Below are 27,610 nucleotides of genomic sequence, written 5' to 3' on the forward strand. Positions count from 1 at the left end.
ATTGAGAAAATTAAGACCAGTATGCGGTTTCACTACATCCTATGCAAAATAATTCACAAAATACGAAATTTTTATGTATGGGCGTTAAAGTGTGACAACTGCGCTTACCTAGTTTGTTTGAAACGAGTGCGTTCAGCTGAACGCTAACATAACCCACACAATTCTTGAAATAAAGACGAATGATTTACATCTAAATAATAATTTTTCAACATATTGTAATTCGAATAATGAAAACAAAATTTATTATATATTGTTTTATTGTATTTGTCCACAACAAATTGGAATTGGAAATAGAATCGTCTTCTTTTTTATAGCTCTCAATTCCAACCACTTCTCTTGATTAGGCACGTACATTTCTGCCGGCATTAGTTCCCCATCCTCTTCTCCACCAGAATCTTCAACATCTAAAATAAATTGAATGAATTTCGAAATAAGATAACATAGTATTTGTACGTACGTATAGATGTCGTCTTATTCTTATCCGCCATTTGTATCCTCTCTCCCGGTCTCCTTAACAACAATCTCCCTACTCCTTCGCACCTTTTCAATACTTCGTTTTTTAGTAATTTCTTTCTCATTGTATCACTTAAATTCGCGCGGTCTGTTAACCACAATATTATGTATCTAAAATCGCATAGTAATTGATGAGCCCCATAATGACTAAATTTTATTTTATTTATATAAATGTGATCTAACCAACATTCGCAAATTAAGGTTAGGATCATGTTGGCTATCAAGTGATCCTCGGTTGCGTCGAGTACTGGTACCAAGACTCGATCTAAAATAAATGGCGATAAGAATCATTTTGAATGTTCATCTCAAATATTTTAATCATTAATGTAGTGTATTTCAAAACTTTGTTCAGTTCACTATTTCGTATTTTATACAATATATCTACGTTAGTGTTTCTTAAAAAATTGTTTTCATCTCGAAAAACCATAACCGTGATTAATAAAATAAATATGTAATAACCTAAATATTTGGTGACAAATGAACTTGGTTGTTCAGGAAGAATTTGGATACCAGTCTTTTTCCAATAAAAACTGGATGGAAATATCATCTGTAAATTAGCAAGACATATTGTTCTACATACGGTAGCCAAGCCATCCACACATTCTTTCGCAGTTTCCTAAAACATACAATCAACCATAATGTATAATACGAGGTGTTTTAAAAAAATATGATCAATTATTTTATTAAATTTAAAATTTAATTAATCGAATTTAGAGTAAAGAATATTCTATTTCTTTCGAGATTTCCTAAAACATAAAATCAACCTTAATATTTATATAATACGAGGTATGTTCAAATTATATAATAAATTATTTGATTGCAAACAAAAGTAAAAATGGAGTTGATCGCCTTCAAAGTAAGACATACTTTCTCAGTTTCTTAAAACATACAACCAAAATGTATAATCTTTGTTGTACTTATGGTGTCATGTAGGCTCACTGCAACTCAAAGGATCTAGTTCTTTTTTCTTGGTCTCGTACTCAATGTTTACTTCTGATCTATCAATCCCACTCATTTTAGAAAGTTCAGGAGTTCCATAGTCTTTCAAACTTAGAGAGAACGTGGATAGAGGTTTCGACCTCAACTTAAAAGAATTTTCACGATCAACTCTTTGCTGAATCTGGCGTCTTCAAATGTCCATTGAGGCGGCGATGCACCGAGAAGTTCCTGAAGTAAATTGTGATTTGAGGGTTTATCCTTTGAGACTTTTTCCCTGAAATTCTGGATGAGTTTTTCCCTGCCACGCTTTCCAATAATATATTATGGAAGATTATTAAGATTCCTTTATACTGCAGCTGTTGGGCATGTTCTCATGACTCCGGTTACACATAAGCAAGTCAGTATTCCAAAGATTAATTCTCGTGGTATTCAGACCAGTTCTACTCCCCCATAAGTCGCCTTGTACATCCACTGATAGATCACTTATAAAAGGGTTTACACATAAACGCCAAATTAAATCCCGTGGTCTTGACAAGTGCTGTTCAAAAAAAAACTGTCAAATAGATATCTTTGATCCGTGTGATCCTACCTTCAATTTATCAAAATTCACTTTGACTTCCGACACCAATTTCGCTCTCATAAGTGCGCATACTTCTACGTGCACCCCCAAATTCCCTTTCTGAATTTCATTTGTATGATCGGCAAGTTTTAGGTTATTGAGTTGGTTAAGGCAATTGACGATGTCCTCGTGAATCACAGCGAAAAACGCGCTTACGTTCCAAGCGTTCACTAATTTTTTGCATTCGTTGATACACCACGATCTCGTAGTGTGTATGGAGTGATCTAAAAATCAAAATATGTCACAGTTAGACATTGGAATTTATCAAGTTATTGTTAACAGATGTTTTAAGATGAAATTGAATGGAAATATAGCATTACTTATATATTATGTAGCAGGAAATATTAATTTGGAATTGTGTAATCTAAAGAATTGTCAAAATCAGCCCCTATTTGAAAATGGGGTAAACAAATGCGGTTGCTGTAAGTTTTGCGGCTTGCGAATTTATCTGTTGAATTCTGGACCTTATCATTTCCAGTTATTTTGTGAAATCACTTCTTAGAGAGTTGTTACATAAAGAAATGAGAAATTTCCTCCAAGAAATGTGGGTTGATTCTATAGAGTCCTCTTAACAAACCAAAAGAAATAACTCTCACTATCGGAAAAAATAAGAAAGATTAGCACGGAAAATTAAATGTTTATCCCACGGCGGACATTTTGACGTTGATCAACTGTTTTCTTAGATTGCTTGATTGACATCCCTTGTCAAGCACGATTCTCCTTCTTTTTATATTTATGACTATACCCTACCTGGCCCGCGTTCCAGTATTACTATTTTACAATGATTAATAAACCTTACATTACCTAGTCTGTGTAAAATGGGAATCTGTTCGACAAGTGGTAACTCATCTAAAGGTGCACCGACAATCCAATCAGGTGTAGATTCACACTGATTACACAACATAACGAGATCTTGTAGTGCATTAGCGAATAATTTACCAGTTTCTCTATTACAAGGTTTATTAGAAGCGACCAGAGCTAATCTAAAATATTGATCCCACGATGTAGACGCGACGTGAACGCCTAAAGCATCCGCTAGGCTAGCTAAAGATGACAAAACCACAGGAGATACATCGGCTGAAATAAAAATGAATGTATTCTTCATTTATTTGAGTATATCAAATCACCTAATGGTATGAATTGTATTATCCATTCTCGTAGATGTTCGCTAGAATGAGGAGATCTTGCAGATAGAGGAGAAGAAGACCACCATAATACGATGTGTTCTAAAAAATTACCTACTTCTCCCCATAAGACTTGTTCGTAGTATTCTAAAACTTTGTCGCGTGCTTTCGGACTTATTTTATTTATTCCTAAAAGAATTCATTCATTCAATACATTTCGAAGTTCTCGGTGTGTACTTGTAATTATAAATAAGTATCAAGGATGTTTCAAAACGTTCGCATGCGAGTTATATCACTGCATTAAGCGAAAAAAATCGATTAAAAATCACCAAACAATCATAATTGTGAAGCATAGATCAAGGTTTAGCCAATCAAAGTTTGTGGAACGTTCTTCTCTATTGAGCAGTCAAGACAGCCATAAAAGTATTTAGCTGCTGCCGCATTTTCGAAATTTGCGTTATAGACATATGATTATTTGGTGATTTTTAACGCAGTGATATAACTCACACGTTTTGAAGCATCCGATATAATAAGTCCTAGCATAACCTCACAAGTTTTGAATGTCGATTTTAGGTCTCTTCTGATTTTTGAATTAACTTTTTTACAGACAGTTAAAAATTTAATGTTTTTCGTCTACTTTCAAATTCTATCAAAATATTTTATACATATATATAACACAGCACTCAATGAGTCGTATGATTACCTAAGAGATTTTTCCAAAAAATTTTTTACCGACGAACATTTTTTTTCAGAAGCCATCATCGTTTTGTGAGTCGGTGTTTTGACTTGGTGAAGAAGTGGTGTTTTCTTAGACATATGAAGCTGTTTTTCCTTGATTTTTGCAATCAAACGATCCAACAACTCAATGTAGTATTCGCAATTAACTCTCTCTTCCTTTTGGAGATAGTCGATGAACAATTTTCCATGCGCATCCCAAAATACTGAAGCGAAAACCTTCCCAGCCGACTATTGTGTCATTGGACGCTTCCGACGTGGTTCGCCGGCTACAGTTCACTCAGATGATGATCGTTTTGATTCCGGAGTGAAGTGATGGGTACATTGTCACATAAAAACGCGAAAATCTGATTTATTACGCGTAAAAATAGTCAATCCCTGTTCTGAATCATCAACACGCAGTATTTTTTTCATCAAGAAGCAATGATAAATCAACACACATTGTTTTGAAAATAACAAAAGTAGCTTCGCTTAAATGGTTGTCACTTTTTACTGACCAATCGAAATGTCATGAAATTTGACACAAATTTGGTACTTCATAAACGTCATATCGATTTGACAAAAGCAACGCCATCTGTGTGACAGTCACATGATTTATTAGGTGATGTTATATATATACAACTGTGTGTATGTTTGATTGCGTCTCTTAGACGAAGATGCTTAAATCAGTATATTTCGGTTTCGTGTTTTGAACATTTATTTGTGTTTATTAATTTACGTATAATATTTGATTGATTAGTGTAGAAACAATATCTTAAATTGTTTTATTAATACTATAGGGTAGATTTTGAAGTGAGGGGTGAATAGAACAAAATTTCACGCAAATCCATACGTCTTGATGGAATTCTGAAGTGATACCATATTTTTACTGTTGTTCACTGGACTATAACATACCTACCTGTGTTTTTTGATTTTTTAATTCCATCATTTCCCAACATTTCAGGTGCAGCTTTCAACGTCACCGTTAACAGATCAATTACATATTTTTCTTCGCAATAAATTAGTTCCTCTAAACTGGCGAAATTACTACTGTCATGAACATTCCCAGATTGTTCTTGAGGAACAGTTATTTCAGTTAAATCAGGAGGCGACATATGTTGTGTCAAAGTCCTTAAATAACCCAAATTTGATTTAAAATATATATTTGAATATACGTTGGTTAACTTACATGTATATTTCCAAACTGGAATTGTCAGAGCCATCATCGTCGTCCTCTGAATTTTCATATAATTTATAAGTTTCCAATAGACAATCTATCAATTTGTGGCAACATAATTCTGCTCTTTTATAAGCAATTATTTGTAATAATCTTGTTACGGATATTTTTCTCAATGGAAAACATAAATACGGACAAGTATTTTTACATATACTGTTATCAGTTGAAGTATTATTATGTTTATTGTACAAATCTAATAAACTGTTATAACAAACCGAAATTCTAAAACATACAACCTCATTATTAGTGCAGGGGCAAACAGTGAATTTTAAAGAAAAAGTGGCAATCAATGATAGAAGTATGAAAATATTGGCAGTGATTCCAAAAGAAAATTTTAGAGATCGGGAGCCCCTCGAAATTCGCCATAGGAGAGGCAGGGGGTCGATTTTTGAGGTTTTACCCCCTCGTGAAAAAGTGGGGTGAGAAATTTTGACGTTCTTAGGATCGATTTTACATATTTCGACCCTCCTGAACACGAATATGTCATTACTTTTAAGATCCAACCTCGAGAAGTGCCCCAAATTTCAAATTAAAAATTTTTCATGTTTTTTGAATATTTTCTTCTCTGTACAAAATGTGAGGAATTTTGAAGCATTACAAATAGTAGATATGATGATATGATTTTCCTCGAAAAATGAGCCTTTTACTACATTTTGTTAAGCATTTAAGAAGCCATAATTTTTGTTTTTTTTTTTAGAGCATATTCGACGAATCTTCAGTATTGGGATCGATTTCAAAATTTTCATCGTAATAACTTGTTTTTAAAACAATAATTCATTGTGGAGGTGTAGTATTATACTGAAGCGAAATCCTTTTGACCACTTTGCAGGTGCGCGGGGAAAATAAATTTTGGAATAAAATTTGAATTTTTTCTAGTAGAAAAGAACTTAATTTCTTTCTTTCGAATTTTGATCTATACTTTTTTTAAATGATTGGGAGATCGAAGTTTAAAAGCTTCACACTTACAAGCTTGAGACATTGCATTAGAATGAAATAAATTCCCTGAATATGAATAAGATACATGTAGGTAATATTTGTGCCATTATGGACGAAAATTGGTGAAATTTCGGAAACGTTTCGGGAGTTCATTTCTTGTCAATGCCGTCAAGGATGCCATGCCATGCAAATTGCAGCAATTCCGTTTGTATATAAAAAATAAAGTTTCAAAATTATATTATTAGGGGAACGAGGGGCTTGTTGTAACAGTTTTCATTAAAACTAATATATCTTGAGATCTATTGATTAAATTTATATTAAATAAAGATGGATGGATACTGTAACTCTTCCTCTACCAAATCAAGTAAAAATAATACCACAACTATTGGTCATTATTTTACAATCAATTATTTTCTAGAAGAACTGCGGTGTTACAACTTACCTCGTGCTTGTGGCAAGTTGTAACGTCTACCGGGGCAAATAGTAACGACAAAAAAAACGACAATAATACCTCTAATCATTTATTCTTTGTTTATTTTTAACAAAATTGACATCTTTCTAAAGTAAGTATTATGTAATTCTTATCAAAAATCAACTCAAATACACTTTTTTAGTAATTAATACTTAAAAATTAAGTAATTAACAGTTTTATTTAGTTAAACACTACTTATAATCATCATGGCACTTTTAAATCACAGTAAGTAATTGAATTATTTATATCTTAGGTATGCTTCGTAATTAACTTTTCTTAATAGCTATCTATCAAAGTATTATACTTATGTAATAATCAACATTTGGTGGGTTTCAATATAATTAAATTCAGTCTTCATCTGAGCTACAATTAATACAAATAAAAGATATAATGTCTCCTGTAACACATCCTACATGTGCCCACACCTAACAAATGATACAATTTATCAAATCTTCTTTCTTGGTATCTGTGTAAGATAAATTTGAATGGAAATAAAATATAGAAAACTTGAAATTAGTCAATATTAAAAACGCAAACCGAAATTTTACAACAGTACAATTTTATATTACCTGGCAGAAATGAAACGCGTGCACACTTCCACTCACAGCACCGGCCGGCGGGACTCTGGTTATGGCAACATGATGCGGCGCGGTTTATAGGTTAAATCGGGTCAATGAAATAATATCCTAGTGAAAAAAGCCTGTTACTACTTATCTTACTGTTACAACAAGCCCCTCGCACCCCTATACTTGGAAGGAGGTCTCTAGTCACCGTATCTACTATTTTGTAGAGAAAAAAATATTCAAAAAACGTATAAAAAACATGAAAATCCTCGAAACTAGGCAACTTGCGGTATCTCCAGTTTCCCTCCACCTCGATATATCGAGCTCATATAAACGTTAAAATGTCTTATTTGACCTCTACTTCTCGAATAACGACGCATTTTTTACACAAATCGGAAAATGGGGAAATTTGGGGCATTTCTCGAGGTCTTATCTTGAAAGTAATAATATATTTATGTTCAGGAGGGTCAAAATATGTAAAATTGCTTGCCCCACTTTTTCATGGGGGGTGGAACATCAAAAATCGACCGATTTGCAGTTACTAAGACTAGGAAGTGGGTTTGAATTTGATTTTCCGAATGTATGGCCTCGTTGAATTTGAAGGAGTGTTGGAAAAATGGCTGACGACACACAAAATGCGTGTGCGTTGGCCACCCAATAAAAATCAAAAAAGTTACAATAAACTCTTATTATTTAAAGCTAATTTTGACTAGAAAATTTTTAATATTTCAAGATGTCTCCATTCATCAGGTTTGTTAGAACAGATTTGTATTTTACGAAAACGAATTTTTTGTATTATAGACAACTATCACAAAATACAAACAAAAATTAAGGAAGCCTCTGAAAAAACAGATTTTAGCTCAACTGATACAGATGATAATCCCAAAAAAACGGAAAACTAGAAGTTATGTTTTTAAGTATTTTGTTTTGATAATGATTTAAGAATTGTCAAGTTTATTTTATGTATTTTTTTTATATATATAAGTTTTTTTCAATTTAATAATTGTTTTTATTAGACGTCTTAAAGAAGTCGTTCTAAGATATAACTGACGTCCATTAAACGTCTAAACATGACGTCATTTAACCTAACAATATAAAGAACTTCATTCTTACGCCAAACATTCGTCAAAATGTCAAAAAAGTAACTTCAAATGTGACGTCTTTCAAACGTTAGCTTGCTAGCTGGGTAAACGTAACCAGAGGCTCCATTCATAGTAAATAAAGTTTGCTTTTGTATATTTTAAAATGAAAATTAAGATTTCGACAAACAGTTTGAGAAGCAACTGTTTCAACACGCAAGAGACGTGGTACGCTGACGACTACACCAACACTTGTTTCGATAAAGAATTATCATCTTCAGAGATCAAACAGAGTACTCTCGGTTTCTGTTTAAATATTTACCTCAAAGTTTGAACCAATAGAGTTTCTCCGTGATATATGAATAGATGAGCAATTTCATTAATAACTTCGTCAATAAAATACACTAGTTTTAATTCGGCCTTCCATAAAATTTCTCTCCACATTTGAAATTTTTTCGCTACCAAAATATGTTTGTCAGACACTAATTGCGGAAAAATTTTCGAATAAGATTTTTCTATGGATTCTAAGGTTAAAGTTATTTCTTCTATAATCTAAAAGTGGGTTTGTCAATGCGTACAGTTTACGCAATTGATATTTATACGTACTGTTAGTTCTGAATCATTGTCATGCAGATGGGAATTAAACTTTTGACACGATTTATTATTTAAATGATTCAATAATACCTCCAATCTTGTTGTTAGCGAATCGCAATCATTTACCAATTTTCTACAACAATCGTACAAATCTTGATAACTAAATATCTCCACTGGTAACCATTTTTGAATTATTTGGACATTCCAAGACATAGAGGTTAGTTTTCTTTCTATTATTTCACAAAATTCTTCAGATAACTCTAGTTTAGTGTTTAGTGAAGCTTTATTTAATCAATATTAAAAATTGAGGTTAAATTTGTTTCGAGTTTCTATGGATACCTATTTGGGATTTAGTAAAAAACATTCTTTATACTGTGCATATGCAGTGAGTATAACTTTTAAATAAAAAACAAATGAAATAACCCTTCAGCTGATTACATTAACCCACATGCATATTAGGGTAGTAAGAATCCTATCATATGGCTATAACTCGTTTAGTTCCCAGAGTACGAAGGTTGTTTGAAAAGTTGTCAAGGAAAAAGTGGTCAGCTGATAAGATTCAGTAGGTGATAGATGCTGCTGCGTTAGAACTCTTAAGGTACCAGCTGATAAACTTTCCACTGAATACGACCACCAGGTACATTTTTAGTTGAGAGGAAATTTTTGAAAATAAAGTTTTTTGTCATGTTAGAGCAGCCACGTATGTTATGCTCAACTGAATGTTTTACCTTTAACATACAGTTCAATATCGCAAATCCGTATTTCTAAAAAGCGGAATATTGAATATCCGGATCGTTCATATCGTAATTTTTATCTTCTGTATTTAACACTAGATGGCGAAACGATACATAACTATAGCATGAAGAATATGTTTATAAAGGATTTAATCTTTTTATCATTATTATTTTATAAATGTGTTTTTATGCGGTATCAAATGCGATTTTATTATATTTTATACATACCTCTCCCTTTCTTTATATTATTATGTAATGCCATCTTATTTTTCGTTAGAGCGATAGATGACACCACCATAAATGTAGTCAGAGACCATTCGTGGCAGGATGTTTTTAAACACAGTGACGTTTTCGAAGCTGCAGATAATGACGTCACTGCTCAGTAAATAAAAGGAACGCGTACTGTGTGATTGATGAAGATTATTTACATCAATGTACTTATTTGCTTGCAAGACCTGATAACGTGATCTCTTTAATCTCACTTTAAATCTGACTAAATCACAAGGTCTCAAGTCTGTGCAGATTGCTGGTAAAAACTCAGTTAGGTGAGACTGAAAAAGAACTGTTTTATGAAAATAATCCGAGTTTTGATGTCAATAGAAAGTAGCTATTGGTAGATCTCTTAGGTTGCATTAGATATTAGTCGAACTAATCGTTTTGGAGAAATAGAAAGCAGATCTCTTAGCAAGCGCAAGCCTGCGGTATGGAGATGCTCGCGGATATCTATCTTGAATTTCGGTCGGTTGTAGCTAATCCCACAGGCTTGCACTTCTCCAAATAAAGGAGTTCCAATAAAATGACGTTCTGGATATCTGCAGGAAAACTCGCTGTTGATGAGCCACGTCGAATAAGTGTTGTAGATACAGGTGGGATTAAGTTGGAAGAGCATCCACTGTACTAATTAGTATCGGTAAAACAAAGTGAAAATATTCGTAACGGTTTTTTTTGTAGATTTTGTATAATAAAATTAAAAAATAACATTTTTGATAATTAGTTTATTTATGATTTGTTTATAACAAAAATATCTTACCTAAAGTAAGGAACATATAATAATGGTAGAGTAAAAAAAGAGAAAAAAGTTGCATCCGAACGTAAAAAAAAATTAAAATTACAGTCATGATTTATTTCAGAGAATTATATTTACAACATTTACCAAATGTTAAATAAGTTCTATTTACAAATAATGAAATGATAAAAATAATCGCATTTTACCTGAGGTTCCTTTGATAAATTAAAAAAAATATCAATTACAGAACGACTTTTTAGCTATTTGTTTATTTATCTTTAATACAAAATACACAGCCCAAAGTAGGGGAAAATGTAACTAAAGAAAAAAAAGTAACGTCAGAACAATTAACATAGAAAAAGTACATATAAAGGTCCAAAATATGTCATGATTTTTTTGAGGATTTTATCTTAATCACATATTTTTATAAGATGAAAAAAAAAAATAGATAATAAACCCGATTATTGAAATTGAAAATTGTTCTATATACAAATATACAAATTATTACTACAGTCACGAAAAACAATCGTCAAGCTTTGCGTTTACGCATCTTTTCTTGAGCTTCCCTCAATAATTTATCGAAAGAATCATCTGCAGATCCCCTCGAATAATATCCACAACTTTCCTCGCGCATGTTATCTACAAAAATAGAAATTTTCATCATAAAAATAAAACAAATCAAAACATTACAGACAAAATTATTGATCATGAACACACTGTTTACACTACTACTCACAACCCATCATAAATCTATAAACTGATTTTGTGTTAATATTTAGACAATGATTTGCAAAATAATTTCAATAAAGAATATTCTAACTGAGCTACAAAATTTGTAGTCAAATCCGTTAAAAGACTTTTCATTAAAAATCATTTAATTAATAGAATAATCAGATATTTTGTTTTCTGACGAAACTCACTCACCTAAATCAGAATAGGTGGTCTGGCAAAAGATTCTTCTACCACCAAAGCTCAAATCATATTTCGGTTGCCAAGGATCATCGTTTCCATGTTCTATGGCTTCATAAGCATCTAATTTATTTGCAAAAGTAACAAATCCATAATTGTCCCTGCTTAAAAGAAAGTTTGTTAAATCTTTATAGAGGAACTAATTTTGGAAATTGCGCTCATTTTGAATCATAATTACACAAGACATCCAGTTGATAGTGTCATTGATGAAAAGTTCTTCATTAAAGCAACATTAACAATTATCGTCGTTCCAAATATTAGGGCTGCCCTGAAGTTTTGATAATTGGCAATTCTAGAGATTTTAATGTGTTCTCTCCGAATTTCAACTTTGTCACCATATTGGAAAAATATATCATTTTTTTTTCATAAAGTCAATAGTTTTGGTACCCTACTTTGTTGAGACATGATCAGGATGAAGCGAGTTCAGGGTCGGGTAAGTTTGATCATGAGTCAGCTTTAGGATAGGGCACCTTTACCCATGAGTACAATTCAGGATTAAGCAGGTTATTGGTTACATTCATTATTCTTCAAATACAACAAGGTATGTCAGAAAGCTTAAGGATGCAGAAATACTGGATACAAGATAATAATGAAGCAAAGGAGGCTATTAAGGAGCAAACATATGACGAAAAGGAGAACGAAGAGGATTGCGATTGATACGTCTGGTTCATCAACAGCAGCGAAACGAAGAATGCGCTAAATTTCGGGATTGTGAATTGCATATGGATTAGACAAATTGGGTATACTACGATAAAAAACATTCCATTTACTCTACCCCAAGGTGATGTGGAAATGAGATTTTTTTTGAGAAAATGCGTGTTGAAGTACACTTTACAACGCTTGTATACCAAAACTATTGATTTTACGCACAAAAATAATACAATAAAACTCCCGGACAAACTTTTCCGGTAACTTCCATATTTCGAATCAAATAAGTGGATTTTTTATAATTACAATATCACAACTCATGACGCTTTATTCATTGAGTTAATTTGCAAAATCAAAACGCAAACCACCACAACCAGTACATTCCGGTGACTTGGAATGGGGATCTCCCTTTCAACTTGATCTTTAAGATGTTTTCCAATACAATTTACGCCTTTTTTCTACACGTTTTTTGCATTAATAACAACAAGGTAGAACAAACAAACACAAATAAAAAGAAACTTACAAATAGCTATGATTCCTTGAATGCAAGCTGATATTAGTGATAGGTCCGAATCGTTGGAATCTTTTTCTCAAATCGTCTTTAGTGGTACCCGAGGCCACTCGACCTACATAGATAACTCTACGTTCCTCTACTTCCTTCAACCGTTCTTTCTCTCTTCTAGAATATTTAGGAGAAGAAGACGGAGATAGAGAACGTGAGGAAGACCTAACAAGAAAACGATCAAGTAATAACAAAAAATTCAACAACACGTGTTTGTTTTGCAATAACAAACCTCGAAGAATAGCTGGATGTTGAATAATCAGATTTGTAGCTTCTGGAACTTTTTGATATTGAACTGGATCTGGAGTCTGTTGAAATTCTTGTTCTGAAAAACAAAATGTTCATATTTTATTAATGGCAGTTTCTAGAATTAATTCGCCATTGATGTTAACATCCACCTCAGTATAGAATGATTACGAAATCTCTAAATTAATGTTGTAAATATAAACTGACAGAAATATATAATGTTAAATCAATAATATACACTCATATAAATATTGAATGTTCAATTAGTGGTGACATGTGATAAAAAGTGAAACATGATGATGAAATTTATCTTAACCATCGATTCAGTTCATTATTGATATGGCATCTCATGAAGCCACACTAGGGCTCCGGTCCAAAGCATGGATTAGTCGCCCCTTTTTTAGCAAGACTGACTGCGTCTTCATTTCCTTGTCACATCCTGTTAGCTACATCAAGGATACTTTGTTTCTGTTAGAAACTATTTTTTTTGGTTATTTACAGTCTCACGCTAGCTTGGACGTGCTTTCAAAATTGCTTGGTTATGAAACACTCCTGAACACATTGCTAGCAGCTCTGCATAAAAAATAGTAAGTGGTTTTGTGTGGTATGGCGAACTTGCATTTTGGTCCAAAATGGCCTATAGAGAGATGCATTTGGAGCTTACAGAAGATCTTAGTTGATTCATGATAAGAGGTTATTGAATGTATTCATGATGCTATGCATTTATTCTATTGGATTGTTTTTAGCTTTATCAATTCAAGAATTCTTAGGTGACCTTCCCGATTATTTGGCTTTAATGGTTTTATCTGATTTAGCCCGTGGCTTCACTGTTAAGTGAAGGAGAGGCGAAACTAGCAGGCCCTCTAAGGCTGTAGTGGGCAGATTAACATTGTCCTGTGATACCCTAGTGCAGATTAGAGTTTGTATCAAGTGAAATATACTTACCTATCATAGCGATGAGGAAGTCCATTGCTCATTCTACTATCTTCCGATGAAATAGAAGAAGTCGAAGAACAAGATTCTTTCCTTCTTCTATATCTGCTTTCCTTTGTCTGTAGTATAAGCGAAATATTAGTTTGGCACTCTACGGAGCACGTCTTTCTTGTTTCCCGATTTTTCGGTAAATATATAATAGTTTTGTCTTCGCCATGTTCTGATTTATCTTTAATCGCTGTCATTACCTGACGATTTTGATCGCAACTGTCGATAACTTTGGGAATATTTTCGATGACAGAAGTTATTAGTGAATTGACGTTGATTTTGTCGCTAACTTTTTGTAATAACGGTTTGATTTCGTCGAGCCTTTCAACAGGAGCCAACGGATCGATGTTTTTGCTGCAACTCTTAAAATCAGTGTTAACGCCTATACTAACTAATGTCTTTTTTATCATATCGACAGGTACTTGTACTGGTTGCGGAGGTACGATTACCATTGAAACAGATTCCGGCTTTTTATCTCCTTTTGCTTGAGCATTAAGGACTTCCTTAGCCATTCTTTTTAATTTTTCTTGATGTTTCAAAAGTCTAGTGGTTTCGTCTTCGTGCATTGGTGAACTACTTGCGCTACTATTTGCTGAGCCATTCAATGAACTTGATTTTATTAAAACACCTTCACGTCGTTTCTTGTATTCTTCCAGGTTCAATTTCTTCTTTTGACTGTTGACTTTGTTTGGATGGATTGTGTTTACCTGCAAAAACGAAATTTGTATTTAACTATATTTCGAGAAGATACAAAAATAAACAAAAACATGGGAATCGCATATGTAAATACCTTTAATAGAGACACCATTAATTTTCCATCTGCATTTTTGACTGTAGGTTGTGTTCCAATCACAGTTCTATCGTCTTCTTCTGCAGATTCGAAGCCGGAATCTTTCTTTGGATTTTTCGGGTATTGAGCTAAACCAACACTGCAATAAGTATGGTCTAAATGGATTGCGTCAACTGTCGTTTGTACACTATTATTTATCTTCTTTTTAGATTGTTGATTGCTAATGTCGTGTGGACGAGGATATCCCCGTTTTCTCGCAGGTATAGGATCTATCACAGATATAGTCTTTCTTTTACCAGATTCTTTGATACGAGCAATCAGTTCCGGAGGTAGTGAATCAGCAATTTGTTTGTTTGGTACAGTAACGTTGGGGCTTCTTGGTGCAGTTTCGTTGAGTTTTTGAACAGTATGGATGGGTTTCTGCTCGATATGTACAATTTGAGTAGGTTTCCTTGTAGTGACGGAGGATTCTGAGTTAGGATACGTTTCCAATAGTTTTTGAGTTTTCTCTTGATTGATTTCAGTAGGTTTTGATACCATTTTAGTAACCGAACAAAGTTTTGGGATATTTTTGACAGTTTGACTGATTTCGATATCAGTTTTAGGAGAGGAGATTTGTGGTGGATGAACTGGAGCATTTTCCTCTTTAATTTCTATAGAAGATACTGTAAAATTAAAAAAAATGTGAAATCTGATCAGCACGCAAAATTTAGTGTCACAACTATACCTTTTTTGAAGTTATTTGATTAAAATAAAAATCATAAAAAGGTCAGGTAAAAGTTCATATATAATCAGCAGATATTTTCTTTGGTAAAATTAAAAAATAATTGGTATTTTTCAAACAGAAATGCAAGAAAATTTGTAATTTCAATATTTTTGTTATCATTTTGTTTAAAGATGAAAAATTTTTATCATTTTATGTAAAAGAATAAATTTACAACATATACAAATTGACAGAGGAGAATTGTTACGGCCTCTAAGATATTTTCTCAACTTTTTCAAACTCTCTTTCTCCACTTAATTTCAATTTTTTATTAAACGCGATACACTATCTTTATAATGTGTTGTTTTAGTAGATCATCATCTTTTCGTTAGTTCCAAAATTTTTGGAGCTTTGCAGCGCTGTAGCATTGTCTCGTTGTAATTTAATTTCTTAATTTTAATTATTTTGATTCTATTCTATGTAACCCAAGCAAAGAATGTTGACATAATTGATATTTTTTTAGAAATTATTCGGTGACTACATTAAAAAAATTATAACATAAATGTTAAATTCAGAAATATTTTGCCACTTTTAAAAATTGACAGTCAGGATTTTCAAATTATGCCTCACAAGCATATCCACTTATTGTTTTCACACCTGATGTTATAAATATAGTTTGTGAATTAGTTGTATATCTAATATTCAACATTTTAACCAAAGCTTTTGACAATGTAACCGTTTCAAAGTTCTGGCATATGTTAGAACAAATATCTGTAATCGACATACTTATAAAAGTCCAAATCAGTTACATATCAAGTGTCCATATAAAAATTAAACTTTTGGAAGCGTTTCATGTAATAAATTATATCTATATCAAAACCTAAAGTGCCCAAGAAAACAAAACCTTTAACTAACAATTTTACAAAAATGGGGTGGGACAACAAGTCTTATGGAATGGAATAACCATATAATTCTATAAATATTATTCCTACATTGCAACCCCAATAAGTCTAATTAAACTACTCATGAGTTAAGGGAAGAAATTATTGGTTCATTAAATATTGATTAAAAGAAATATATAACAAACACTTTGGAGGATGTAATGAACAGATCAGAAAACTGGAAATCGGATAAAAGCCAACTAATATCAAAATCGGATTTATAGAAAAGTAATGTGTACAATTTAGAGCGAACAGGAAATTATGGGTTTTAGAAAAAAAATCTGAGCATCTCAAGAATGTGTACAATTTCATAAACAATTCATATAAAAAGGAGTTTCCAAACATGTATTAAATTGGATATTACCAGAAAGAAGCAGACCAAAAACAATCACTTGCAAGGAAGACAAAGGAACAAATAATGAAAATTATGATCTAAAATACTAATTTATTTTGTCAATTAAATACTATTTAGGATTCATTTATCATAATACAGCTTTTAATTTTTAAAAACTTGAATAAAAATTATGAGCAAGATTAAGAATAAAAACAATACTCACTTATTTTTTTCTTTTTGTTCTCTCTGGTCTCCTCCTCTTTTTCATTTGAATGTTTTTGCCTTTTACGTTTTCTCTTTTGATTGTTGCTATTGTCCCTTTTTTCAAAGCCATATTCATGATCTTGAGGTATAACTTTCTGTTGTTCGATTAATTCTTGTTTGACTTTGTGCTGTTCAGTTTCAATTAATTCACATTTGACGTTGGGTTCAATTTCAATTATTTCCTTTTTCACAATAGTTTCTTGTTTCTTTTCTTTTATTTTCTTTACAGACGGTTCCTCAAAAATATCACTTGGAAATTTTTCACTAATAACCCGTTCGGATTTAATGAAATACTCAGGGTAATTATGCATCTGTGTAGCTTCGAATTGTTCAAAAAGACTGTCTACATCTTTAGCTTCCAATACAGGTGAATTTTCTTCGCATTCTGATAAAGTTTCAACATCTACTTCATCTTCTTCTTCATCTATTATATATTTTTGCGCTTGAAGATCTATCTTTTTAACACCAGCTTTGAATTTTCTGCAAGCTGATGAGGGTTTCGACGGATTTGTTTTAGAAGCGTTATTTGTGGTAGACGAAGATTTAGTAGATACAGGAGGTGTAGGTTCCGGTTCGTCATCATTTAGATATTCTGCTATATCGAAATTGCTAGTATTCAATATATCTACTTTCTCGTCGATTAAATCAGTTTCGGCTTCATCTCTTGAATTAATCAATGGTTCTATAGTGAAGTCTGAGATGGGCTAAAATTTAGAAGCAAATTAGATGCTTAGTGTAACTTATATCATAAGTTGATAATTTATACACAACCGAAGTTATATACAAGTTGAATTTATACTAGCTGATTACTTTAGAGAAATAATTGGAATTACAAGTAATTTTATTCCTCGTTATTGCTAGATTTCTTTCATACCTTAATACAAATTTATTGTAAACTACTAGTCATATGTAAAATATATTTTGAAAAGGATTTATTGAATGACTAGTTTATAGTCCAAAGATAATGAACAAACAGAGAACCTGGTAGGTACAAATTATATTGGTTGTATAACTTTGTTTACACAAGGGTTATTTCCAAAATTGATAAGTTTGAATGGTATTACTAGTCAGGAAAATCTAGAAGGAATAGTTACACACAGAACAAGAAGGTTCTTATTTATTTTTCTCAGCTTTAAGGTTTGTGAAAACTAAGAAATATGTAATAAAAAAAGTAATGTTGTAAATCTGTAAAAACATTGAACAAAAATAATTTTGGATTCAAATTTGGAAACAAAAAATTCTTGTATAGATTCTAATACATAAATAATAAATTTTTTAGAAACGTAAAAAAAACCAAACTTTTCTCAAATGGATGTTACTAGAGAGAGCTTATTATTTTATAGAGTACCATGGAAATCTGTGTTACCGGTTAGGTCATATCACTTAAGAACTGTGCTTTCGGCACTGCTTGGTCGTGCATTGTCTTTATTTCAGTTTGGAAAATTTTAGAGTACTTGTTAGAGTTATTGGGAAAGCTACCCTTTGATTTGGTTTTACTACTACTCCTCTTACCTTAAATCGTAGAAGTTCTTTCAACAAGATATAAATAAATTTTTCTGGTTTATTTTAATACGTCAACAGAATTTATTTATGACCTTAGCAAAGTCAAACCCTCTATTTATAAAAATATAAATTTTTCATTGGAATAATAGTCACTTGTATACTAAAATTTACCTACTTAACTGTTTTTGAATACTTTTGACAAGGCTAAGACTGTACCTCTATAATAAATATTTTGGGCATGCAAACAATACTTGAGTGTTAGTTAAAATGTGCTTTTACTTTAGGCTTGTTCTGTTCTTACTGTTCTTAAAGGCAATTCTCAGAATGAATACAATAAAAGTACCATTTTAGTACCTTCTTTTTACTACCTATTTGTTGGGTAACTGTGTATGTACTGGCAAATAAATTATTTTAGAGATAATTTTGATAAGCAAATTGAATGCTATAAATTACTGTCATGTTTAGGGGATTTCCTATAATAAAATTAAATATCAACTTTTCAAATATTCCAAACTATTAAATAATATTTTTCTTTAGATGTTATGAACTGATAAGACTGGAAAAAAGTACATACAATAATTTATAGAAGAAAAAAATCGATGGAGATCACCATTTTGTGCCTTATAATTTTAATATATCAATTTCTGAAAACCCATTATGATATAGAGAAACATGAAACAAGAAATTCTAGTTATATGTGTTGGGAAAGCGATAGGAAGATCTTTTAATTATTCCAGAGACAGAAAACATTTATTTAACAAAGTAGATACAATGGAAGGGCACACATTTTATCATGTACTAAAAAAGTTGAATTGAGGATACCAAGAAGAGGAATACCATATAGCAATATGGTAGTCCTATAGAAATAACAATTTACTGATTGAATTATTCTCACTTTACTATTATTCAAATATATTTGTCTTAGACAAGATATTTAATTTAATTTAACCATTATTAAGGAAATTGACAAATGTGTTGAAGTTATGCAAGTGGAAAAAAAAAGAAAACTTTTAAAAAGTAAAGTATATTTTGCCTGTACTCACATATACTTCAGAAAATTTGACTTAGAAGAATAGAAAACAGAGAGAAAAACAACAAAAGAAAATATTGAGATGGGATCATGATGTTGATGAAGCAATTAGATTGTCAGGTTTATGAGAGGAACTGTATAAATACAGCAGAAAATCTATAAAATAAACAACAGATTTAAATTTGTCTGAAGACTAATCAGAAAAAACAGAAGAATTGTTTATAATAAGAGTACTTTGCCACTATACAAACTGGACTTGGCAGAATAATAAAAAAACAAAGGTCTATTTCAGATACCATGAGAGAAGAAAACATTGAAGATGAAACCATGATATTGCTGAAAAGCAATAAGATTGTTAAGTTCATGAGATCAAAATGGAAAAGAAAACAACATATTTATTTTTGTCTGAACAGCAATGGAAGAAGCAGAAGAAAAGTTTTTTATCGGTGTATTTTATCAAATTATATTATACTGTAGAAAATTGGATTTGTCAAAAGAACTGATGTGAGGTGGATAACTAAAGTTGTACACTAAAAAAAAAAGACTAAGGAAGAGACTACAATATTACATTACTGAAGCGTTAAAATTGTATGAAGAAAATAAATAAACTTGATAAATGTCTCTAATCAATTATGATAGATATGTATTGAAAATGTTCAAAGTTATATAAACATATCTACAATAAGCTATCATTTGTCTGATTCATGAATAAACTATCATCCACTTTAATTCAAAGGATCTCATTAAGATGCCTACTCATTGTTTTACAAACCAGAAATAATAGTGTCCTTATTTGTTTTCTTTATACTAGGGCATTTTATATCTTGTGAGTTCATGAGACAAGTTAAAATTTGCAAGGACCAGCTGATTTGTTTATAATTTTTCATCTGTGAATTTATTTTTTTGATGTTTATGATTGTTGTTTAGTCCCAGTTAGCCCTGTGAGACGCAAGAATGTGCTGTGATTTATACTTTTTAGACTAAGACAAAGTTGTGATTAACACCTTTTTGGAAGGGTGGCAGTGATGAAACCTCTTTTAAGACGTCAAAATAAAATTAAATAGTTGCATTGGTCTACAGAGCATAAAAATTAGATGCATGAAGAATGGGAAAGAGTTTTTTTGAGTGATGAGTCCAAGTTTGAGGCTTTTGGGTCTAAGCAATGAGTGTTTGTATACAGGTCAAAGGAAGAACCTATGTTAGATAAATGTATAATTCCGACTGTTATAAAAATATTGAAAGGTAAATGTAGTACTTTTTAGCCAGCGTCTGAGCGGCAAAAAATTCATCTTTCAACATGACAATCATCCTAAGCATTCCTAAAATCTGTGCAAAAAGTATTCGAAATAATTGGAAAGAAAGAGGTTATTAAAAGTAATTATTTGGCCGTCACAGTCGCCCGAACTCAACCCGATTGAGTTTGATATATTTTATTAAGATTAGATCCAGTCATAGCATATAGTCCAAGTAAGCATAAGACAATTACCTACATATAAATTTGAATGTATGAAGTATGCTGTAGAACAGTGTATCAACAAAATTATCAATTAATAATATAAACTATTTGTATCACACAAACACACAATAACAAATATTTTCCAAATCACTTCAACATATTAATAGTTTAGATATCATAATATGCAAAAACACTAGTAATTTACAAGACCTACAATCTCCTATTAGAACAAATTATCTAGTTTACAAGACACTTCACCAATTTGAAATGTATTTGAAATTTTTTAAAATGTTTTAAATTCATTAAAAACTGTTTAAGTACTCACATCAACATTAATCAATTGCTGCAAATCAGTCAATACTTTGTAAAAATCATCTACATTTTGTGAGGTATCAATTGTTACATTCATATCACATACTGGAACAAGAGCAATATCCCCATTTATCCTACAAAAAATAACAGACATTAAGAGTTCTTATGGAGTAACTGAAACAGTTACTCACTCTAGTTCTTTTTCCGAATTCCACTCATAATTTTCTGGGGTAAAACTTTGTGTAGAATCAGTTGTAGTTCCCTCGTATGGATAAGGATCCTACAATAATATTTATTTGAGAACGATATTACAGCAATGGGAATTATTGGCAAATAAGTATTCGACTCACCAGAAAATTTTCAGAATCAAATGTGGAGAAATCCTCTCCAATGTGCATCTGAAATATATCCATAACCTTAAATCAATATGCTCTTACGTATTAAGAAGACTGTTGCAGTATTCCTTAAAAACACGCCGGCATGTTGACAAACACTTATTTAACTGAGTAATATTAACAGTTTTTTAACCGGTATTCACCAATTTCACGTAATATTACTCTTTATTTAGTTTAAAACACAGTTTTGAGGTTATGGTGGGAAAGTGTACAGATTTTTCGGTCTAACTAATTAACACTCAAGTGTACTATCACGAATATTTATCGACACCAACTTTTGAGGTATAAAGAAGTAATTTCCAATAATGAATGCAAATTCCGACTTATTCTTTATTCCCAATTTGAGAATAAACTAAAAATTGTTACACGTGAGGTTATTAAATCTTTATACCTGGGTTCTTAGCACATGCGCGTGTGACATGACACATGGAGAATTCCCAATCACCAATAAGAACGCATCGGCAAACAGGCGCATGGTGCCAGCGTGGGCGCGTTTGAATTCACAAAGATTTAGAAAGTAATGATAATTGCATGACAGGTCATTTATACTTCTTGGAATTAGATCTAATGACAACGTTTACAATTACCCATTAGGCGATATTTATTTACTGTAAACATTTAGATAGTAAAAATCTTTTTTTATAACATTTAGATTTCTTTCAACAAAAGAAATTAAACAACAATATATTGAGTTAAATCTAGTTAAAGATAATTATAATCCTCAAATGTATAGTTTGACATAATTCAGAATATTTATTTTTTTGTTATGCAAAAACTTGAATAAGGCTGGACACCTAGTCGATATTTTTGTTATTTTTATATTGAACATTATTAATGAGTAAAGAATGAAGTTTAGTATATTATATTATAAGGATTAAAAGTGAATGCAAAATTGCGAGTAAAAATAGGCACTTTTAGTCCGTATGATATATACTATTTTTTCTCCAACCAAGTCAAAATTAAAATAAAGTTAGTTTTATTCAAAAATCGTTAATAATTTGGTAATAAATTTGAACACCTATTAATTATAACAGCGATAGCAAGTCGGTAGTGATGGATATCTGGTATTGTTGGTAAATATCGATTGTCAAGTAGACGTACTAATCATATAATTTTTGTAGTAGTTTAGTAGTACTTTTAATCCTAGGATTAAAAGTAGCGTTTTCAATCTTAGGATTAAAAGTGTTGCTAAGCAACGAGCAAATTTTTGTACGGTAAGGGAATTGATGCCTTTTGCACCAGAAAATAGTACAAAAATTTCAACATTTTTTGATGGTTGGAGAAAAAAATATTTTTATCAAAATATTTTGTCAAAGGTAGTTAAATATTATGTTACCATTATTTTGATTTAAGAAGGCTGACAGGGATTTACATTTTAAGTACTGTCAGCTCGGTATCCAGCCGCTAGATGTCAGCGCTTCTTATTTCTACGATTTTTATTAATTGGAATATCAAACTAATAGTTTTTTCTATTTCTTTAATTAGACGGACCAGAGATAAGATTCGGGGGTTATTATGTTTTGGTATGTTAGGTATGTTATATTCATGTAACCAATTTTGCGTCGCTCTTGCATAATGACAGAACACTAAGTCCGGACCAAACATTATATTGTCTCCAACAGAAAAAACATATCGACATGCGGTTTTTGTTACTTTAATATTAGTTTAGTTAACTTTTCAAAGACCTACTTCAACTTTTATGCTTCTATTCATATTTATCAAGAGAAATCACAATATCTAAAATATATGAAACAGCGCCCTCTAGCATTCACGTTGCTAATAAAATTTCTTACAATATATATATTTTGAATTGATGGACGAAAGCTCTTTCGAACAATATCAAGTTTATGAAAATTGGCTAAGCGGAACTAGACATTTTTTCATAACAAGGTACCCACTCTCTTTCATCTCTTATTTGACTAAAAATATTTCGTTTTAAATGTCATATTTTCAAATACGCCCTCTAGTGGTGGACCTAAAATTCTGAATATAATCTTTACGTGTTTCTCGGGGCTACGTTTGTTATAATTTTGTTTCCTGAAGCTGTAATATAATCCGTTCATGAGACTTAGCCGCTGGCTCACCTTAGGTGCCCATGGGGGGCCAAATCACAATAACTTATCCTTCACATTTTAGCAGTGAATTTAAAACGATCTTTGAGAGGTCAGGTAATTATTTTGACCGAATTTACATCCCCTGTATTGATGGTACTTGGAACATTTTTACCTTAAGCGATTACTTTGCATATTAAATAAAAATATACACTTCAATAGTAGTTACGAGGGTTGCCCAAAAAGTTGAAAAAGAAATAAGACTTTATATTTCTATAAACATTTTTATTTTTTAACATAGTCACTTTTGAAGTATATACACGATTTACTAACTTTTGATGAAAATAGAAGTGAAACTTTAAAATTTGGGACAGATAGTTGATGAATCCCATACTTATAACAAAAAAGGGTTGCCATCACATTTGCGGCCGATGAAACAGTTTTCCGTTGCAGGTTCGCCCGTTGCTGTTTTTTAGTGTAGGTAGTAGTGGAATCAGGTTCCAACTAGAGTTATAAATTGAATCATTTTACCTACTTATACTGCGTCAATAGGGTGTGGGAAATGTTCAACGTGCTTTTGTTTGCATAGACGTATTCCCTTTCAAAAACAAATATTTATTGAAGACTCGATCTCAATTTTTCAAAAAAATTTCAAATTATCAAACAGAAATTAAGCGTCCAAAATGGATGAAATTCCAACGAGAATCTCTCGAAGCTCTCGCAAATTATTTTCTAACTTACAGGATGTTTCATATATTTTCTAACTTACAGGGTGTTTCAAAATTATTGTTAAAGATTTCAAATTATTAAATTATCAAACAGAAATTAAACGTCCAAAATGGATGAAATTCCAACGAGAATCTCTTGAAGCTCTCGCAAATATATTTTCTAACTTACAGGATGTTTCATATATTTTCTAGCTTACAGGGTGTTTCAAAATTAATGTTAAAGATTTCAAATTATTAAATTATCAAACAGAAATTAAACGTCCAAAATGGATGAAATTCCAACGAGAATCTCTTGAAGCTTTCGCAAATTTATTTTCTAACTTACAGGATGTTTCATATATTTTCTAGCTTACAGGGTGTTTCAAAATTCATGTGAAAGATTTCAAATTATCAAATTATCAAACAGAAATTAAACGTCCAAAATGGATGAAATTCCAACGAGAATCTCTTGAAGCTCTCGCAAATATATTTTCTAACTTACAGGATGTTTCATATATTTTCTAGCTTACAGGGTGTTTCAAAATTAATGTTAAAGATTTCAAATTATTAAATTATCAAACAGAAATTAAACGTCCAAAATGGATGAAATTCCAACGAGAATCTCTTGAAGCTTTCGCAAATATACATTCCAATTTACAGGGTGTTTCAAAATTCATGTGAAAGATTTCAAATGATCAAATCATCAAACAGAAATTGGGCGTTCAAAATGGATGAAATTCCAACGAGAATCTCTGGAAGCTTTCGCGAATATATTTTCTATTTCAAAATTCATGTAAGAAAATTCAAGCGGTGATTGCTCGTATTATGGGTTGCGAATTTCACCCCCGTATAATGTAACAGGAAAAAATACCATTGGTTAATCCTTTACAAGTGCACGAAAATTACAGAATTTCAAGTTTTTAGCTTTACTGAAATTTTAGAAAAAAAAAAAATAAAACTCAATTTTAGTCACCACCTTCTAAGGGTGATATCCCGGAAAAAGGTGGACCGAGGAAGTTTTGTTATAGGGATAATTCATCTTAATTTCATACGAGCAATTGTGTCCTGAATTTTGTCGCATGAATTTATAAATACCTTGTATATTGGTAAGTGCTGAGGTGAAGGTAGGAAACTTTTCAGAAACCCCTCGTAGAGATTTTTTGAAATAAGAAATGCATTATATGGAAAGTGGTGTAGTTCATTTGAAAATGAATGATGGTACAATGTTTATGACCCTGGAGGTAAACCCCAATATAATATCATGGTGTTTATTAAAATAATTTTTTTTTATATGTTATATTAACCATAATTTATTTAAATTTTTGTCTTGAATTCTATAGTTAAACAAAAAACTAAGGTTATGTACATTATAGTTAATTATCCAACGTATTAGATGTGCCGATAATGTTTTTTAGTATTTTATGAATCTAGCATTACATAATTTTTGAAACCCGTTTTTTTCATTGACATATCACCTTCAAAATATTGATTAGGAATAATAAAAAAAAAGCGGAAATTGTTGTTAAATTATAGCTTTCAATGTCTATTACAAACATTATTACAATGTCTATTGTTGTTTTTCTATCTGCTATTAGACATACAATTTCAAAGTCTTCCAATATAAAAATTCTACGGGTTTTTTGTACAAGGTGTTCCAATATTCCGTCAACTTAGATTTGATACTCATAATACTGCATTTAGATACGAATATATACCTGTCAAATAATAATTTAACCTGTTTATGTTGACAGCCAGATCTTTCTGAACTATTGAGAAGTCACATAACTAACTGAGTTCCTAATATTTGTAAAGATTCTTTAAGAACTCTCAGACAAGTGAGTAAAACTTATTATTTCTATATTCATTGCAATTCTGCGTCCAAACACCTTCTTCAGTGCCTGGAAAGTGACCCTGAAATCACGTGATACTCAAAACTGGTAAAAAGTCAGGAAATGTTTCCATTCAGTAATTTGCAATTTTTTCCATTCTGAGGGGTGGTTTTTGATGGTTGCATTATTAAAATTATTGAGAGTCAGATTTCTTATAATTGAAGAAAAACAATTCTCTAACATTGCGAGGTTTCGGTCGATTTTAATTCGGGCGTTAGAACTAAATTAAAATCATTGGCATTTAAAAATGGGCCATGTCATGCAACCTATAATTAAAATTGTAAAATTCATAAGGAGCAGAGGACTAAATCACCGACAGTTCAAGCAATTTTTACAAGATTTGGACGAAAAGTTTTCGGATGTCCCTCATTTCACCGAAGTTCATTGACTCAGTCGAGGAGTGGTTTTAGAAAGATTTTTTGAATTACGTGACCCTATTCAAGTTTTAATGTTAAAAAAAGGCAAACCAATTGATTATGACAATGACTGGTGGATTGGTTGTGCCTTTTTGCCAGATATGAATAAACACTTGACTAAACGAATAAAAAATTACAGGCTAAAAATCTGATTGACACTCGAATGTATTCATATACACAAGCCTTTGAAACAAAGTTTAGGATGTAGGAAAATCAGGTAAAAAATCAAACTTTTGACCATTTCACTAATTTAAAATCATCTTGTACAGTGAACAAAAAAAAATTGGATGAATATTCTCAACTTTTGCGCAATTTGCTAACGGAATTCAACAATCGTTTTGAAGACTTTCACAAAATGAATGAAATAGAATTCCCAATTTTCAACAATCCATTTAATTTTGAAGCTTCACAGGCACCAGTTCATTTGCAATTGGAGTTGATAGATCTTCAATCGGACAGTAATTTGAAAGAAAAATTTGATGAAATTAACGCTCTTACAATTTATACACAATATTTCAAGAGTTTGGATAATTACCCGGAATTGAAAAAGGATGCAACACGCATTCTCTGCATCTTTGGTAGCACCTATTTATGTCTTCCGTCATGAAAATAAATAAGAACAAACATCGCACAAGACATAGAAATGGGCATCTCCAATCAATTCTTAAAGTAACCACAACGAATATAATACCTGACATCAATGAGCTTTTCAAAAACAAGTATCTGGATCCTCGAGCTCAACCTACCATCTTTTATAACTTTTATATTATTTTTTACAACCGTATATCATATATTTATATAATTTAATAAATAAAATGTTAAAATAATAATTCAGTTCATTTCTTTTTATTTTCAATCTGGCCCACCTACGAATTTAACATCT

At 31.5% G+C, this 27,610-nt stretch overlaps 2 protein-coding genes across 3 annotated transcripts; both read right to left on the bottom strand.

Annotated features, from left to right (window-relative positions):
* Nucleotides 1-239: 239 nt before the first annotated feature.
* Nucleotides 240-9,003, bottom strand: LOC130902343 (uncharacterized). The gene is made up of 10 exons (XM_057814420.1): nucleotides 8,803-9,003; nucleotides 8,519-8,748; nucleotides 5,099-5,368; nucleotides 4,829-5,040; nucleotides 3,199-3,384; nucleotides 2,876-3,148; nucleotides 2,042-2,295; nucleotides 973-1,129; nucleotides 458-778; nucleotides 240-404 (listed from the first exon to the last, which is right to left on the bottom strand). The coding sequence occupies exons 1-10, from the start codon at nucleotides 9,001-9,003 to the stop codon at nucleotides 256-258; spliced, it is 2,253 nt and encodes a 750-aa protein (XP_057670403.1). The 3' UTR covers nucleotides 240-255.
* A 1,777-nt stretch (nucleotides 9,004-10,780) lies between these two features.
* On the bottom strand, nucleotides 10,781-22,092 carry LOC130900704 (uncharacterized). Of its 2 annotated transcripts, none has more exons than XM_057811496.1 (10): nucleotides 21,620-22,092; nucleotides 21,461-21,549; nucleotides 21,283-21,403; nucleotides 16,928-17,672; nucleotides 14,727-15,391; nucleotides 13,901-14,643; nucleotides 12,942-13,034; nucleotides 12,671-12,874; nucleotides 11,455-11,600; nucleotides 10,781-11,169 (listed from the first exon to the last, which is right to left on the bottom strand). In XM_057811496.1, the coding sequence occupies exons 1-10, from the start codon at nucleotides 21,680-21,682 to the stop codon at nucleotides 11,060-11,062; spliced, it is 2,979 nt and encodes a 992-aa protein (XP_057667479.1). In that variant the 5' UTR covers nucleotides 21,683-22,092; the 3' UTR covers nucleotides 10,781-11,059. The 2 variants fall into 2 exon arrangements, with proteins under 2 accessions (XP_057667479.1, XP_057667478.1); XM_057811495.1 differs by having other exon boundaries at nucleotides 11,455-11,603.
* Between the last annotated feature and the right edge of the window lie 5,518 nt (nucleotides 22,093-27,610).

The sequence above is a fragment of the Diorhabda carinulata genome, chromosome X, assembly GCF_026250575.1.
Source record: "Diorhabda carinulata isolate Delta chromosome X, icDioCari1.1, whole genome shotgun sequence".
Classification (NCBI taxonomy): Eukaryota; Metazoa; Arthropoda; class Insecta; order Coleoptera; family Chrysomelidae; genus Diorhabda; species Diorhabda carinulata.